At 38.4% G+C, this 17,636-nt stretch overlaps 2 protein-coding genes across 3 annotated transcripts in view; both read right to left on the minus strand.

The window, feature by feature from the left end:
* Positions 1–17,389, minus strand: part of EPHX1 (epoxide hydrolase 1) — a 79,444-nt gene extending 62,055 nt beyond the window's left edge. Inside the window, exon 1 of one of the 2 annotated variants that reach the window (XM_064276818.1) lies at positions 17,275–17,389. The gene's annotated coding sequence lies outside the window, so the exon portion shown is untranslated. The remainder of the gene's footprint in view (positions 1–17,274) is intronic. The other variant, XM_064276820.1, reaches the window with a different exon arrangement.
* Positions 4,755–17,382, minus strand: SRP9 (signal recognition particle 9). Its single transcript, XM_003410935.4, has 3 exons — positions 17,275–17,382; positions 12,235–12,303; positions 4,755–8,744 (listed from the first exon to the last, which is right to left on the minus strand). The coding sequence occupies exons 1-3, from the start codon at positions 17,344–17,346 to the stop codon at positions 8,625–8,627; spliced, it is 261 nt and encodes an 86-aa protein (XP_003410983.1). The 5' UTR covers positions 17,347–17,382; the 3' UTR covers positions 4,755–8,624.
* Positions 17,390–17,636: the final 247 nt, after the last annotated feature.

Raw genomic sequence — 17,636 nt, forward strand, 5'->3', positions numbered from 1 at the left:
TTTGTGTTTTTGGTGTCACATCTAAAAAATACTTGCCTAACCAAGGTCACAAAGACTTCCCCGTATGCTTTCTTATAGAAGTTTTATAGTTTGGGGTTTTACATTTAGGTCTCTGATTATTTTAATAGTTTTCTTTTTTTATTTCATTTTGTTGTTGTTGAGAGTATACTCAGCAAAAACATATACCAATTCAAGTTCCTACGTGTACAATCCAGAGACACTGATTACATTTTTGAGTTGTGCAACAATTCTCACTCTCCTTCTCTGAGTTGTTCCTCCTCCATTAACATAAATTCACTGCCCCACTAAGCTTCCTGCCTAATCTTTTGAGTTGCTGTTGTCACTTTGATCCCATATAGTTTTTTTTTTAATTTTTATTGTGCTTTAAGTGAAAGTTTACAAATCAAGTTAGTCTCTCATATAAAAATTTACACACACCTTGCTGTATACTCCTAGTCGCTCTCCCTCTAATGAGACAGCACACTCCTTCCCTCTACTTTCTATTTCCGTGTCCATTCAGTGATCCCATATAGTTTTTAGAAGAGCATAATGCTTAAGGAAGGCATTAAGCTAAATTATTGTTTGGTTTTAAGAAGACTTCAGGGAATAGTTTTGGTTTAAGGTTTAAAGATTATCTCAAGGCAATAGTTTCAGGGGTTCATCCAGTCCCCTTGGCTCCAGAAAGTCTGGAGTTCATGAAACTTTGAAATTCTGTTCTACATTTTCCCCCTTTTGATCAGGATTCTTCTATGGAATCTTCGATCAAAATACTCAGGTAGGTAGCCAGGCACCATCTAGTTCCTCTGATCTCATGGCAAAGGAGGCAGTTCTTGGAGGGGATCAGCCACACATTCCATATTCTCCTCCTATCCCTGGCTCTCCTTCTTCCTGTGTTACACCAGGCAAATAGAGACCAATTGTTGTGCCTTGGATGATGCGTACAAGCTTTTAAGACCCCAGGCACTACGTGACGAACTAGGAGGTGGAACAAAAAAACTAAACACGTTATTAGGCCAATTAACTGGGAGGTCCTATAAAACCATGACTCTAAATCCCCAAACCAAGGAACTAAACCTCATGAGGTTTTTGGTTGTTTATAAGCAGCCTCAGCAGCTACTGTTTTTGTCCATTGTTGTTGCTGTGACTATATCCATCACACGACTTTCGCCAGTTCAACTTTTTACAGCTGTACAACTTACAGTAATTACAATAATCAGCTATGTATATTAGTTATTTTTGTGTATCGTATGAGGTATCAAAGTTCACCTTATTACATACGGCTATCCAGTTCTCGACTCGATGGCACTGGGCTGGGATCCAGTTGTTCCAGCGTCATTTGTTGAAAAGATTATTCTTTCTCTACTGAACTGCTTTTGCACCATTGGCTAACATCAGTTGTCCATATTTGCATGGGTTTGTTTCTAAACTCTGTTCTATCTACCTAGTTTTTGTCTTGATGTTGTCTTGAGCACTGTGCCTTTATAATAAGACTTCAAAAAAGGTAGTGTTAGTCTTTCAACTTTCTTTGTTTTAGTTGTTTTAGCTATTCTGGGTTCTTTGGTTTTCCATTACGAATTTTAGAATCAGCTTGTTAATTTCTACGTAAAAAGACTGCTGGAGTTTTAATTGGGATTGGATGTAATTTATAGATAAGTTTTGGGGGAAATAACATCCTTACAATAGATTCTTCCAACCCATGAATAAGACATATTGCTCATTTATGTCTTTTTCTCTCAGTAATGTTTGGTAGTTTTCAGTGTACAAGTCTTACATATCATCTTTTGACGCTACTATAGATGTTGTCTTTTTAATTTTAATGTATGATTGCTTATTGCTAAAAACCAAAAAACCAAACCCACTGCCGTTGAGTTGATTCCGACTCAGAGCGACCCTACGGGCCAGAGCAGAACTGCCCTGTAGAGTTTCCAAGGAGCGCCTGGCGGATTCGAACTGCTGACCTCTTGGTTAACAGCCGTAGCACTTAACCACTACACTACCAGCGTTTCCTGCTTATTGGTATATATAGACATAAAATAGATTTTTATATACTGTTTTTATGACCTGCAACCTTGCTAACCTATTAGTTCTGTAGCATTTTGTAGATTCCATGTTGTTGTTAGGTGCCGTCGAGTCGGTTCTGACTCATAGCGACCCTCCCTATGTACGACAGAACGAAACACTGCCTGGTCCTGCACCGTGGTCACAATTGTTGCTATGTTTCAGCCCATTGTTGCAGCCACTGTGTCAGTCCATCTCGTCTAGGGTCTTCCTCTTTTTTGCGGACCCTCTACTTTACCAAGCATGATGTCCTTCTTCAGGGACTTGTCCATCCTGATAACATGTTCAAAGTATGTGAGACGAAGTCTCACCATCCTCCTTTCTAAGGAGCATTCTGGCTGTACTTCTTCCAAGACAGATTTGTTTGTTCTTTGGGCAGTCCGTGGTGTATTTAGTATTCTTCGCCAACATCAGAATTCAAAGGTATCAGTTTTTCTTCAGTCTTCCTTATCCACTGTCCAGCTTTCACATGTATGTGAGGCGACTGAAAATACCATAATTTGGGTCAGGTACACCTTAGTCCTCAGAGTGACATCTTTGCTTCTTAACACTTTAAAGAGGTCTTTCGCAACAGATTTGCCCAGTGTAATGTGTCGCTTGATTTCTTGACAACTGCTCCCGTGGGTGTTGATTGTGGATCCAAGTAAAATGAAATCCTTGACAACTTCAATCTTTTCTCCATTTATCATGATGTGGCTTATTGGTCCAGTTGTGAGGATTTTTGTTTTATGTTGAGGTGTAATCCATACTGAAGGCTGTAGTCTTTGATTTTCATCAGTAAATGCTTTAAATCTCTTCACTTTCAGCAAGCAAGGTTGTGTCATCTGCATATTGCAAGTTGTTAATGAGTCTTCCTCCAATCCTGATGCCGCATTCTTCTTCATTTTATATAGTCCAGCTTCTCTGATTATTTGCTCAGCTTACAGACTGAATAAATATGGTGAAAGGATACAACCCGACACACACGCTTCCTGATTTTAAATCACGCAGTATGCCCTTGTTCTGTTCGAGCGACTGCCTCTTGGCCTATGTACACGTTCCTCATGAGCACAATTAAGTGTTCTGGAATTCTCATTCTTCACAATGTTATCCATAATTTGTTATGATCCACACAGTGGAATGCCTTTGCATAGTCAATAAAACACAGGTAAACATCTTTCTGGTATTCTCTGCTTTCAGCAAAGAACCATCTGACATCAGCAATGACATCCCTGGTTCCATGTCCTCTTCTGAATCCGGCTTGAATTTCTGGCAGTTCCCTGTTGATGTACTGCTGCAACCACTTTTGAATGATCTTCAGCAAAATTTTGCTGGCATGTGATATTAATGATATTGTTCAATGGTTTCTGATTTGACTCCTGTGCCTTCCATCTGGCAAGGTCCGTGTGTATACTCGCTCTTTATGTTGTTGAAAACAGGTATTTGCAATAATTTGTTGGTCTTGCAAAATTCTATCATGCGACCTCCAGCATCATTTCTATCACCAAGACCATATTTTCCAACTACCAGTCCTCTTCTTTTTTTCCAACTTTCGCATTCCCAATCACCAGTAATTATCAATGCATCTTGATTACATATTTGACCCATTTCAGACTGCAGAAATTGGTAAAAATCTTCAATTTCTTAATCTTTGGCATTAGTGGTTGGTGAGTAAATTTGAATAATAGTATTAACTGATCTTCCTTGTAGGCATATGGATATTATCCTGTCATTGACAGCATCGTGCTTCAGGATAGATCTTGAAATGTTCTTTTTGATGAAGAATGCGACACCATTCATCTTCAAATTGTCATTCCTGACATAGTAGACCATATGATTGTCTGATTCAAAATCACCAATACCAGTCCATCTCAGCTCACAAATGCCTAGGATATCGATGTTTATGTGTTCCATTTTATTTTTGATGACTTCCAATTTTCCTAGATTGAAACTTCACACATTCCATGTTCTGATTATTAATGGACGTTTGCAGCTGTTTCTTCTCATTTTGAGTCATGCCACGTCAGCAAATGAAGCTCCCAAAAGCTTGATTCCATCCATGCTATTAAGGTTGACTTTGAGGAGGCAGCACCATATACAAAAATGTGGTAAATTCCATAGAATTCTCCAAATAGACAATCACAGTGTCTGCAAATAAAGATAGCTACTTCTTCCTTTCCCATTTGAATGCCTTATATTTCCTTTTCTTGCCTTAATGCACTAGCTAGGATTTCCAGTATGTTAGTGAATATTCCATATGCACTTGAAGAGACTGAGTATTCTGTTGGGGTAGTCTATAAATATCAAGTAGATTCACTTGGATGGTAGTGTCATTCATTCAGTTCTTTTATATCCTTGCTAATTTTCTACTTACTAGTTCAGTCTGTTACTGAGAGCATTGAAGTCTTCAGCTACAGCTGTGGATGTGTTTCTCTTTTCAGGTCTGTCCGTTTTTGCTTCATGTATTTTAAAGCTCCATTTGTTATGTGCAGTCACATTTAGGATTGTTATGTCTTCGTGCTGAATTGACCCTTCTATCATTATATTCTGTTCCTCTTTATCCCCGGAAGTTTTCTTTGCTCTGAAGTCTACTTTGTCTGGTATTAATATAGTCATGCTAGGTTTTTCTTGATTACTGTTTGCATGGTACATCTCTTTCTATCCTTTTATTTTTAACCTACTTGTGTCATTATATTTGAAGTGTGTGTTTTGTACAGTTTGCTTTTTTTTTTTTAAGCAAAAAGAAAGGTTTTATTTGGCATACATTTGAAGAGGTAAAAGTGGAAAATGGACAAGCATGCTGCTAGAACCATGTCTGCCTGAGTCCAAGGAACATTACAGAATCATCAGTATATATTAACATTACAAACGGGCAAAACCTTCGTAAGTTTCACCTTCTCACAGATTGGCTAAAAACTGTTAAGTCACTGTGATTCTACATTTTGAATTGTCTTTTATTTTTTTTTTTGTTGTGCTTTAAGGGAAAGTTTACAGCTTGTTAGTGTCTTATACAAAAATTTATACACCTTTTTATGTGACCCTGGCTGCTCTCTCTATAATGTGACAGCATACTCCTCCTTTCCACCCTGGATTTCCCATGTCCATTCAACCCATTCCATTCCCTTTCTGCCTTCTCATCTCGCCCTCCGACAGGAGCTGCCCATTTAGTCTCATGTATCTACTTGACCTAAGAACACTCTTCATGAGTATCATTTTATGTCTCATAGTCCAGTTTAATCTTTGTCTGAAGAGTTGGCTCCAGGAATGGTTTTAGTTCTGGGTTAACAGAGAATCCAGGGGCCATGTCTTCTGGCGTTCCTCCAGTCTCAGTCAGACCATTAACTCTGGTCTTTTTTTACTAGAATTTGAGGTCTGCATCCCACTGCTCTCCTGCTCCTTCAGGGATTCTGTTGTGTTCCCTGTCAGGGCAGTCATCGGTTGTAACTGGGCACCATCTAGTTCTTCTGGTCTCAGACTGATGAAGTCTCTTGTTTATGTGGCCTTGACTTGGACTCATATTTTCCTTTTCTTTGGTGTTCTCTATTCTCCTTTGCTCCAGGTGGGTTGGGACCATTTGATGCATCTTAGATGGCCGCTTACTAGCTTTTAAGACCCCAGACGCCATCACCAAAGTGGAATGCAGAACATTTTCTTGATAACCTTTGTTATGCCAATTGACCTAGATGGCCTCTGAAACCATGGTCCCCAGACCCCTGGCCCCTGCTACTCTGTTCATTGAAGTGTTTGGTTGTATTTAGGAAACTTCTTAACTTTTGTTTTAGTCCAGTTGTGCTGACTTCTCCTTGGTTACTTTTTTAAAAATCCATTCTGACAATCTGTGTGCTAAGATCATTTGCACTTAATGTAACGATAGATATGTTTTTGCATTTAGGTCTACCATTTTGTGTTTGTTTCCTCTGTTTTTTATTCCTGTGTCTCTTAACCTTCTCTTGCCCCACCCCCGAAATAAACAATTTTTAGTATTTCATCTGTTGTGTTTTTGACTATATTTCTTTGCATAGTTCTCTTAGTAGCTGATCTAGAGATTAGAATATACATACTTTAGCTTTTTAGCTTAGTCAGAATCAGTATTTTACCACTTTGAGTGGAACACAGAAAACTTACCATGATAAAGGTCCCTTTATCTTGCTTCTTTGTTATTACATCTACATACCCTGGAAACGCCATCAGACAATGTTACCATTTTTCAATCATGAAACATTTTATAGAACTCATTATTTTTTACTCAGATAATTACCATTTCTGTTGCTTCTCCTTCATTCCTGAATGTTTCAATTTTCCTTACGGTTTCATTTTTTTTTTTATCTGAAGACCTTCTTTTAGTAATTCTTTTAGACTAGGTGACACAAACAGTTTGCTCTCGATTACTAAGCTAAAGTTTGGCAGTCCAAACCCACCTCCCAGAGGTGCCACAGAAGAAAGGCCTGGCAATCTAGTTCCATAAAGACTACTGCCAAGATAACCCTATGGAGCAGTTCTACTCTGTAACACATGGAGTTGCCATGAGTTGGAATGGACCTGATGGCAATGGGTTATTTTTTTTTTTAATGTACTAGTTACAATTTAGGTAACTCGTCCTCTTATCTAATAACTTTATTTTCTGCAGACACAAATTTGTATTTAAGAATTTTAGCCTCCCACCCTCATAAGCACACATTCCATGGGGCAATACTGCCTTGCTTCCCATCTGTCAAAGAGGGCAGTTAAGATCTGACATTGCTCAGCAGAAAAGGCAGACATTATCTATAAATAATTACTTAATTGAAAATTATGAGAAAAGTTAGGAGTTGGTTACCCTTTCCCCTGAAATAATAATAACAATAAAAGTAAGAACAATTGCTACCATTTATGGAGTCTTATTATATTCCAGGCACTGTGCTAAGAGTTTAAAATAATTATATAACTTAATATTCCTAATAGTCCTATGAAGAAGGTACTATTTTTACCCCAATTTTCAGTGAAGTAAATGGCGGTATAGAGAAACATGTTGTCTAAAGATCACAGAACCAGGAAGTAATGGAACGAGGATTCCAGCACAGGCAATCAGACTTGGAACCTCTGCTCTTAACCACTCTGCTGTAAGGCACAATGACTCAAAGAACACAAATACCAAACTGAGCAGTCTTTCTCTTCCAGATCATCTTTATAAAGTACTGTTAAAAAGTCAATGTAAATGAGAAAGCAAAAAAAAGCCAAAAAGAGCCTCAGTGACCCCAATAATTATGGAGCAGAAAAACTCCTCTCAAAACCATAAAACCCTACGTGATTTGATGTTACTTTCCTTATTCAAGAAAACAATCTTAACCTCAACATACAGCTCAGAAAATCATATAGTAAGTGCTGAGAAATAAAAATCCAAAAAGACATTTTTTTCAGTAACATTAGGCTCACATTAGACTAAACAAATACAGTATGCCCCATACAGTATGCCTCAAGAAATCATTAACTCTTGAGAAGTTAAAGACTTCAACAGAATATATATTTGTGTAATATTTTATTTGCTGACTTCTTTGATGCATAGCAAAATTCATAGCGATGATAGACCTTTCCATACTAAAGTGTTGCTCGACATGACAAATTTCTAACAAAAAATATTTTAATGTAGTTCCTTCATTTGACTCTTGAGGAATTAACATGTGAACATTACGTTTAGGTGGTAAAATACAGGTTACAAATATAAATAAATATCAAATAATATCACACACTAATTAACTAGAAAACGAAACAGCTGTGAGTCATGCTTAACAACAAGAGAAAAAATGGGGAGCGGTGTGATGGAAATATGCAAAGACTTAACAACTCAAATAATCCTTAGCCCTTCTGAGAAACTACAGATAGGAAATACATAGTAAATATCTCTGTAATACGGTAGTTTCAGTCCATTAGAGATCATCATTCCGTTTTTAACCATTCAAAGTAACTGCAGTTATTTTTATCATTGAAAAATGGATTTAGAGTAAGTCATAGCTCAACAAGCAATGACAATACAAATCCCTCACGTTCAAAAATATAGCCTAAATCTGGAAAGTTTAAAAGAAAGCATACTTGTCATTCAAAATTACTTTTAGATATAATTGAGATTATACTACTATACATAATTAGATATACTATGTGCATAGTTAATTCCAGTGACCACATTTTATATATGTTGGTCATTAACAGCACAAATTTTTATGCTCCAAAAGAAGTATCGATGCAGCAAAATGTTTACATGTAATTTTCTTTTAAAGACAGATTAAATCTAAGGAATAACTGGCTTTTCCTGATACCTCATTTTCAAATTGTTGATACAAATTTACCAGAGAAATAATTATATATTTTGCCTAACATAAAATAATCTGCAAAGCTTTCTTAGATGAGTAACTTGCTTAATTTCCAAAAATAAATAAAGGCTCTCTCGCTCTCTAATGTAAACATTAAATAACAAAGTCCAAAAAACATCTCTCAGGTATTGATCAGATCTCGAATAGCATACTCAGTTACATAAAGTATTTTCTGTCTTGAAAGTTTCTCAAATTCAAAAGATATTTACTTCCTAAAACAGGACAGTCCTCATTTTAAACCATTCAGTCCGTTTCCATGGCAACACTGCGGGATTCCTTGGCTACCATAAGTCTCATTAGTTGACTGTGGAATTTTTCAATCTTCTTTACATCTTGAGCTTGGTCTGTTCTATACACCAAACACTGTCAAAAAATTTTAAAGTACACATGAATTATGTAAAACTAGGTATCAACAATGTAGAAAACAACAGTTGGGGAAAAGTCTGAGAGCCTTCCCTACCACTGTTTTGCCCTATTCTCTCTGGAGGCCATACTACGGGAAGGAATTCCAGTTTCCAAACCTCTACCAATTATACTCCTTAAATATTGTATGTTAAATGCCATTGCTGTGGATGAAAAACTAAATGAACTTTATCAGAACCTTCTCAAAAACGACCAGTTAACGTGTAAAATCTTGCAGTGGATGAGAAGACGTATACTAGGAAAAGCATACAGATTTTAAGATCTACTTTTACTATTTGTGAAACCGGGGATTTGATAATAATAATAAATAAAAAATCTAGAATCCCCTGCTTATAGCTGTTCACCAACCCCTAAATTAAACCAGATGAATCTCTCGAATCTTGATTTTCTGAATGTATTTATCACTTTCAAACCTAGGTTGCTACAAGTCCCCAAGAGTTAACTAAATTCCTCCTTGCTCTAAGTCAGTTTCTTCGTTAGATACTTAAGATCTGTTTATGGTTGGTCATAAAACCATTTCTTCTAGGATCTTTAAAACATCAAATTTAAGCCAGCAGCCCTCTTCCTCATTTTAAAATATAGGTTAATTTTTCTTTAGCCACCCCCCTCCCCCCCACCGTGGCTTCATATTAATTTTAAACATTCCTGCAATAATATTTATCAATTTAAGTAATTTAGAGTTCAATGTCATCATGTCCAGCTGATACGAATTCAGGCTTTAAAGCATTCACTTGATCTTATTTTTATCCACACAATGTACAATTGTGTGTGACAGTCTTGTAAAGAGACTATAATAATCGTCATCATTCAAATTTTAGTACGTATGCTGTGAGAGAATGTATATACCTTCTCACTACAGTTAATGACAGAAAAAGATTTTAGGTCCATAAAAAACCCAGCCCAGTGCCCTTGACTAGGACCATATTATAAATCAGTATGGGATCAGAAAAAATTATGCAAAGATGGGATTATAAAAAAAGTCAAAGCAACATGGTGATAATACTGAATGAAGTCTAAGACTGAGATTTCTGAAGAAATTATTAGCTATTAAAATAAGTTAGTGAGAGAAATATACAAACTTTTCTTTAAAAGGTCCATCAGAAAATAGATTTTTACTATTGGGACTGATTTATGTTTTCTATATAGGAGGATAGATTTGATTGAATCTTTGGTCCCTTCTAGACATGGACTAGTTTCTCCGTAATTTTAAGAAAGGGAACAAAAAGTATTTTTCATATTTAGATCTTGTCATAGGAACCAACGTTAAATAAAGTTCTTTCTGATACTGCCTACCATGGATTTTTAACTATATTTAATCATTACCTGGCATAAAAAAACAAAAACAAAAACAAAACCTGCTGCCATCAAGTCAATTCCGACTCTTAACGACCCTACAGGGCACAGCAGAACCGCCCCATAGACTTTCCAAGGAGTAGCTAGTGGATTCAAACTGCTGACCTTTTGGTTAGCAGCCAAATACTTACCTACTGTGCCACCAGGCTCCATGTATGGTATGGTAGGGGTAAAAAAGTCATCATTTGGAGATAAAGCCTTCTGTTTAAAAACCAATTCTACATTTTCCCCTATTTTTAAAACAGGATATGTCCATTTCTCTTTAGCAGATATACCTATCCACTCTGTGATGCAATGAAAATTTTCCTAAAATCATGAATGCTCATGATTCAGGAATATATTTATTAAAATCAACTAAGTGGCAGGCACTAATACTAGGTGCTTTCACATATTTTGTTTACTTCCTACACACTATAAAAGGTTTAAAGTAATTAATCCCTTAAAAAAATGTTTCCTAAGTACCCTCTAGGTCAAGACATCATGCTAGGAGTTAGAAATACAGGTAAGAATATTACTGATCTCTGTTGTTTTAAAGCTTACAGTCTATTAGAAGAGACAAATGTGAAAAAACAATTGTGATACAGCACAAAAAGAAAAGCAAGAGAAGAAGCAATCCTTTTGAGCTGGGTTTTGAAAGATTAGCAGCAGTCTTGCCATAGTGGGGGTGAGAGCCATAGTGGGATTCAACAATACAAAGGAGGAAATAGAGACCTAAAATAGCAGGACATACTAAAGGAACTCTTAAGTAATGCAGAAAATGGATTAGAGGGATATAATGGCAGAGTTCACCTTACGGGTAACGAGCAGTCACTAAGGGTTTTTAAGCAGGGCAGTTTAAGAATCAAATTTGCATTTTTAGAAATAATTCTGGCAGCAGTATAGGATGGACTGAGGGATGAACTGGAAGCAGAAACATTATTAGGGGCCCAAATGATGAGATCCTAAACTCCAGAGACAGACAGTGAGGAGGGAAAGGACATGAGAGGAAACAAGATGAAAAACTTGAATCAGTAATTCCAATTGCCAAACAAAGTATATGGTACATAGTAGGAAATCAATACAAGTTTTTCAAATGAGGCAATAGTGGACATGAGGATGAGGGAAAGAAAGGGATCAAACGTAACCCTCAGGTTTCTGACTAGCTGCATGACAGCACAATTGAGCTAGGAAACAGAAGAAGCAGTTTGAGAGAAGAGATAGTGAGTTCTCTTCTGGACAGGTTAATTATGAGGGGTATGTGAAGTTAGAATGCTTAGGAACTCAGAATAAAAATATGAGCTAAACATACATATTTGGAAATACAGATAAAGACACAGACACAGGCAGTTAGTGAACTCAGTGATTGTGAATGGATTGCTCCAAAACAGGAAGTGGTATGAAAAGATGACCAAGGACAGAATCCTGGGGAAAGCAACATTTAAGGGACCACATCAAAGAAACAGCTTATGAGACAACAGAAAAAGAAAACCAAAATAAAATGGAGCCACAGGTGCTGGAGTAATCATCTCCATTACAGAGTGGTTTTCTGTACCAAAAGGTGCAAGGAGGTCAAGTAAGATATGAACTGATGAGACCACTGGGTTTGAAAACTAAGGGGCTGCTGATGCCTCGCCAAGAGCAACGTCAGCGAAATACTGCATGTAGAAACTAGATGGCAAAAGGTTAAGGAATGAATTGGATGTGAGGAAGTGACAAGAGTGGGCAGATCAGGAAAGGAGAGAGACACCTAGAAAGCCTAGAACCTGCGTTCAAATGCCATCATTTACTTCTTACATGCCAATAATGAAACCTCTACGCCCTTATATCCAGTTTTGGTCTTTATATTCCTCTTGCTCAAGGCCTGAAGAAAGCCAATTATTAGGCTAGACTTGACATACTTCATTAATAACGCAAGTTAAATTAGTTTTTGAGAGACTATAAAAGTAGCTTCTAGAATGAAAGCTCTTGACTTTGGAATGAAATGTAAAATATGCATCCTAACGGATAATCTGCATAAATTCTATTTAAATAACTTCAAATGAATGATTGCTGGTAACCTGAAGAAATGTGAAAGTGTGCAATAAAAATGTATACTTACAACTAAATCATCTGTTACTTTAATACACAGACTTCCATCAGTATGCCTATATTTGAGAACCACACGTGCCTGAAATAAAAATACACATTTAGAAACAGTGAAGACAGATGACATTTCTCACAAGTAATTTAGTCTTCGGGCAGGCTAAAAAGGATCCCTTTAGAATTAATAACCAAAACATCTAAAGGCACCTTTACTATAAACTTATCATTACTGTAATGAAGTAGAAGTCAGCATTTTAGTTCATCCCTATTGCTACAATTTCTTTTTTAAGTCTTAAATGGCTAATTAAAAAGTCCAAGTCTTTTCCTGAGGAAAGCATTGCAGGCATAGATCAGACTTTCCCTAGGACCAAGCCCTGACGAGGTGGATTTAGATGAAAGTATCCAGCAAAATCATGTGTTTTATCATGCAAAAACCTGCTGCCAGTGAATCGATTCCAACTCACAGTGACCTTATAGGGGCACAACATAACGCGTTATTATATAAAAACAGAACTCTGTATCGAAAAGAAATTTCCATCAACAACTTTTCCAAAAACTAGAATAACACCTATATCGAATGTCATGCTACACAATACTTTTTTGTTGTTTAGTATTCTACATTTAGGTAGCCGAGACATCATTTAGATACCAGCATAATCCTATAAACCCTTTGCCATGAAGTCAATTTTGACTCACCATCACCCTACAGTAGAACTGCAGAACTGCCCTATAGGGTTTCCAAGGCTATACTCTTTACGGAAGCAGACTGCCACATCTTTCTCCTAAGAAGCTCCTGGTGGGTTTAAGCTGCTGGCTGACCTTTTGGTTAGCAGCTGAGCGCTTAACCACTGTGCCATCAGGACTCATGACCTAAGCCATGGTATTTTCAGTCACCTCACATGCATGCAAAAACTGGCCAATGAATAAAGAAAAAAAAAAAAAATTTGATGCCTTTGAATTACGGTGTTAGCAAAGACTTATATCATGGACTGCTAGAAGAAGGAACAAATCTGTCCTGGAAGAAGTACAGGCAGAATGTTCCTTAGAAGTGAAGATGGCAAGACTTCGTCTCATGTACTTTCGGCATGCTATCAGGAGGAACCAGTCACTCAAGATGGTTGTCATGCTTGGTAAAGTAGGTCAGCAAAAAAGAGGAAGATCCTCAACGAGATAGACTGACACAGTGGCTGCAACAATAGGCTCAAACAGCAACGGCTGTGAGGATGGTGCAGGACTGGACAGTGCTTGTTGTGTTGTACATCGGGCCACGATCAGTCGGAACTGACTCAACTGCACCTAACAACAACATAATCCTATAAAAGAAGAAATACCCCAATAAAGTTCGTTCCCAACTTCCATGGAATTTTTTTTTCTTTTAATGATGGATTCAAGCATAGTATATTGCAGCAAAGTGAGTTTTCTGCTAACCAATATAAGTAACTCTTACTTAGCTCTTTTACAAATTGCTAATCTACAAAGCCAAGCGAAAGCAGGAACATAATTTAAAAATGGTTACAATGTAGTACCAGGAGCCTTTAGGCAATTCTGGAAACCAAATAAAAAGGGCTAACACAGTTATAACTCATGGTTTTTTCCCATTATGCTCCTTGTTCTCCTGGAATTGCAGAAAAATGTCACACCACCCTATGAGGCTAGTGTTGGTCAGGAAGGAAAGGGAACTCATCAAGCATTCAAAGAGATATAAACAATAACAGCTAATTATCCCCAGGAACAGAGAGAAACTGAAACTTAAAAGGTGCTAAGCATGACAACTATGTAAAGTTTTAACTCTCAGAAGAAGACTCATTGGCTTCAAGAGAAGTGAGAGCAGTTAGAAGGTCTAAGAGTCTACAAGGGGTCATTTTGTAACTTAGGTCGCACTTGTTACTGTGCCAAGTGCCATGGAAAAGGAAAAAGAAATCAAGGGTCTTGCCCTCTTGGCTGGTAGGCTGGTTAGGCGCCACTGAGTGGCTTCCAACTCATAGCAATCCTATGGACAACAGGATGAAATATTGCCTGGTCCTGTGCCACCCTCACAATCGTTGCTATTTGAGCCCATTGTTGCAGCCACTGTGTCAATCCATCTCACTGAGGGTCTTCCTCTTTTTCGCTGATCCTCTACTTTACCAAGCATGCTGTCCTTCACCATGGAATGATCCCTCCTGATAATGTGTCCAAAGTAAGTAAGATTAAGTCTCACCATCCTCACTTCTAAGGAGCACGCTTGCTATACTTCTTCCAAGACAGATTTGATCATTCTCCTGGCAGTCCATGGTATATTTAATATTCTTAGCCAAGACCATAATTCAAAGGCATCAATTCTTCTTCGGTCTTCCTTATTTGTTGTCCAGCTTTCGCATGCATGTGAGGCAACTGAAAATATTACGGCCTGGGTCAGGTGCACCTTAGTCCTTTGAATTCAACCAATCAAAACAACCAAAACACAAGACAGAATGAGAGTAAGTCCTATAAAGACGTATACAGATAAAATGCTGAAAGAGAAAACAAGTGTCTCCTGTATGTAAAAAGGCTTCACAGAGGTCACCTTTGAAAATGCATTTTTTTTCCTCTTTAAGGAAGGAGACTGAAGGAGAAAAGCTGACAAGGCCTTTGGTAAAGTAGGTCAGCAAAAAAGAGGAAGACCCTCAACGAGATAGACTGACACAGTGGCTACAACAATAGGCTCAAACAGCAAGGACTGTGAGGATGGTGCAGGACAAAGATAAGATGAATTCTATAGTTTCATAAGGATAGAAGTGAGGTCCCATGAAAATGGTGGGAGACAAGGCCAGAAAAATGAGATTCCAACTGGACTGAGACTTTATCCAGTAATCAGTGAAGAACCTGTTTCTGAGTGGGAGACTGAGCAAATTCAATTTCTGTTTTTCAGACAGTTCTGGTGGAAGCATGAAGGAGGGATCAAAAAGACAGGCCAATTAAGAAGTTACTATAATGGTCCTACAGTAATACCATCTTCAGTTAGAGCAATGCAAATGAGAATAGGAAAAGGTGACAGGTGGGGGATGAGAGGGACAGAGAATTTTGGAAAACAGATTTCAAAGAGTTCTGACAGAAAGTCGTTTCTTCTTTAGCTCTGCTGGCGGCATGTACTGGTAAAAACAGCATGGTCTTGAGATTTAGAGACCTGGGTTCAAATTTTAGCTTAATCTCTCAGAGACTAGGCAAATTATTTAATGGATCTAAAACAGTTTATTCATCTGCAAAAGGGGCTAACTTCTACATCAACAAATTACTGTACTGTTAATATAAAGACAATATACGTAAAATGCGTGTCCCACAGACAGCACTCCGTAAATCTGTCAGTCAGCTCTCCATGCGCACAGTCATCCTCTCTCTGCACCAAAAGCTCAGAGTGAAATCCCAGTGGAGGCTACCATGAGGGCGCAGAAGTTTTTAAGCCACTGGAATTTTCTGAGTGGGTAAAGGGATAAAAGGCTCTACCTCTCCTGCATATTCTAGACATGTTTGCTTTGTTCACGGCAATGCTCTACAATTACCATTTTCATTTCCCCGACCACTACCAACATACCCTAAAATATAATTATTCCTGATGTAAATTTATATATTCTTCATTGTCTTTTCAAATATGTTTGGTTTACCGTGTGGACGTTTGAAGACAGGAATCCTGTATGGCCCTCACGGTACAATGCTTGGGTGAAGGAAACAAATAGACATAGGAACAAGGGAAGTCAACCAAATGGAGGAGCCAGAAATCACCGGCCAGAATCATGAACAAAGTACTCAATTTCAAAAATATCTAATTCACTTCATCATTTATTACTATATCATTTTATCGCAAAGAATGGACCTGAGAATGTTACAGCTTGTTCCTTTCCAGCGCTTACAATCTAATATTATTTTTATTTACTACATCAGCATATCTTGCTGCGGTTAAAAGTAATGCTCACTATAAACACTATGTAGCAGTGGAGTTACAGGTTAGCAGCCACTGATGTATACATTTAAACATACTTCATTTTCTTTAATGATCACTAAAAATCTCACATAGTACATCATATCCTGAGTCCTCATTTTCTAAGATTTATTAACTGCTTTTAATGTTTTTCTTTTCTGAGCGGTACATCCACTACACAGTGTAACTATAATACCCTCCAATAAAACCAGCTCCTTGAGGGCTGGGGATGAATCTTACCTTTGTTCTCTCACAGAACCTAATAAGAGTGAATAAATGCAGCATAAAGGACAAGACTGAGTTGACTAGACCGAGCTATCATAGTCAGAGAATAGGAGGATATCACATATAACCAGGACTAAGATTTCTAGTATAAAGTCTCTCTAAAAATGCTGACAGTAAAAAAAAAAAAAGCAGTAATTTTAATTAACAAGGAGTTGCCTCAAATATTTTTATATAGGACAAGGAGATAAGTAAAAACTCACGAGAAGAAAAATCAAGAGGCCTGAATGCTAAACTCCCATCAACTGGACTTCTTTGCTTAACACTGAGCTCACCTCTAGCATCGACTTAATTTTTGTGGGGCCCGTGACTGGACTTCAGGCATCCATGAGCCCCCTAAAATTGTCTGCAAACATTTACATATGTGCATTTTTCTGGAAAAAAAGCATATATACATTCTTGTATTTTCAAAAGACCACGGAACCTCCAAAAGATTAAAAGCCACAATTCTAAGAGTGGTAAATGCTTCCAAATAGGGGCCTTTCAAAAATATCTGAGCGGTGCAAAAAACATCCTCGTCGTTTTTATGGGAAGAGCCCCAAGACAAGCTTGGAACTGGGGCCGAAGCTGCACGGGGAGGAGCCCTGGCCTTAGAGACACGTAAACCAACCAAAGCCAAAAGGGGAAGTTCAGAGACTGGGGACGGAGGATGGCAGAAAGAAGAGCTGTTCAGGACCCTGAAATGACCCTGATTTTTGTCCATTTCCGGGACTCACCGGGGTATGTCTCCACTCACTCTCAGAACTTCCTAGGGTGCTAGAGATGCTCAGAGAGGGCGAGCGGACGGAGGGAAAACACTGGACCCGGGCTGTCACCACTAGCTCCCCGCCGGCGATTTACCTTCATAGGGTCGGCGAGGTAAAGCTTCTCGGCTGCGCGACTGAACTCCTCCCAGGTCTGGAACTGCGGCATCCTGGCCCGGGGTGGGAAGGGAGAGGGAGGCAAGGCCGGGGGACTGGATGCGGAGAGGCACGACCAGTCAGCCCACCTGCTTACCTATCCTCTGCGTCCACCAGCCCACTCAAGAGTTCCAGTCACCCAAAGAAAGATGGTGGTGCCGCCTTCCATCAACGCCTCACTTCATTGGGCAGCCCCGAGCATTCTCGTCCAATGGACAGGAAGAATGTTGCCAGCGTGGGGGCGGAGCCCGGACGAGCTGCTCCTGGAGCTGGCCCAGAGAAGCCGAGAGCAGGGAGACAGAT

Source organism: Loxodonta africana, chromosome 25, assembly GCF_030014295.1.
Source record: "Loxodonta africana isolate mLoxAfr1 chromosome 25, mLoxAfr1.hap2, whole genome shotgun sequence".
NCBI lineage: Eukaryota > Metazoa > Chordata > Mammalia > Proboscidea > Elephantidae > Loxodonta > Loxodonta africana.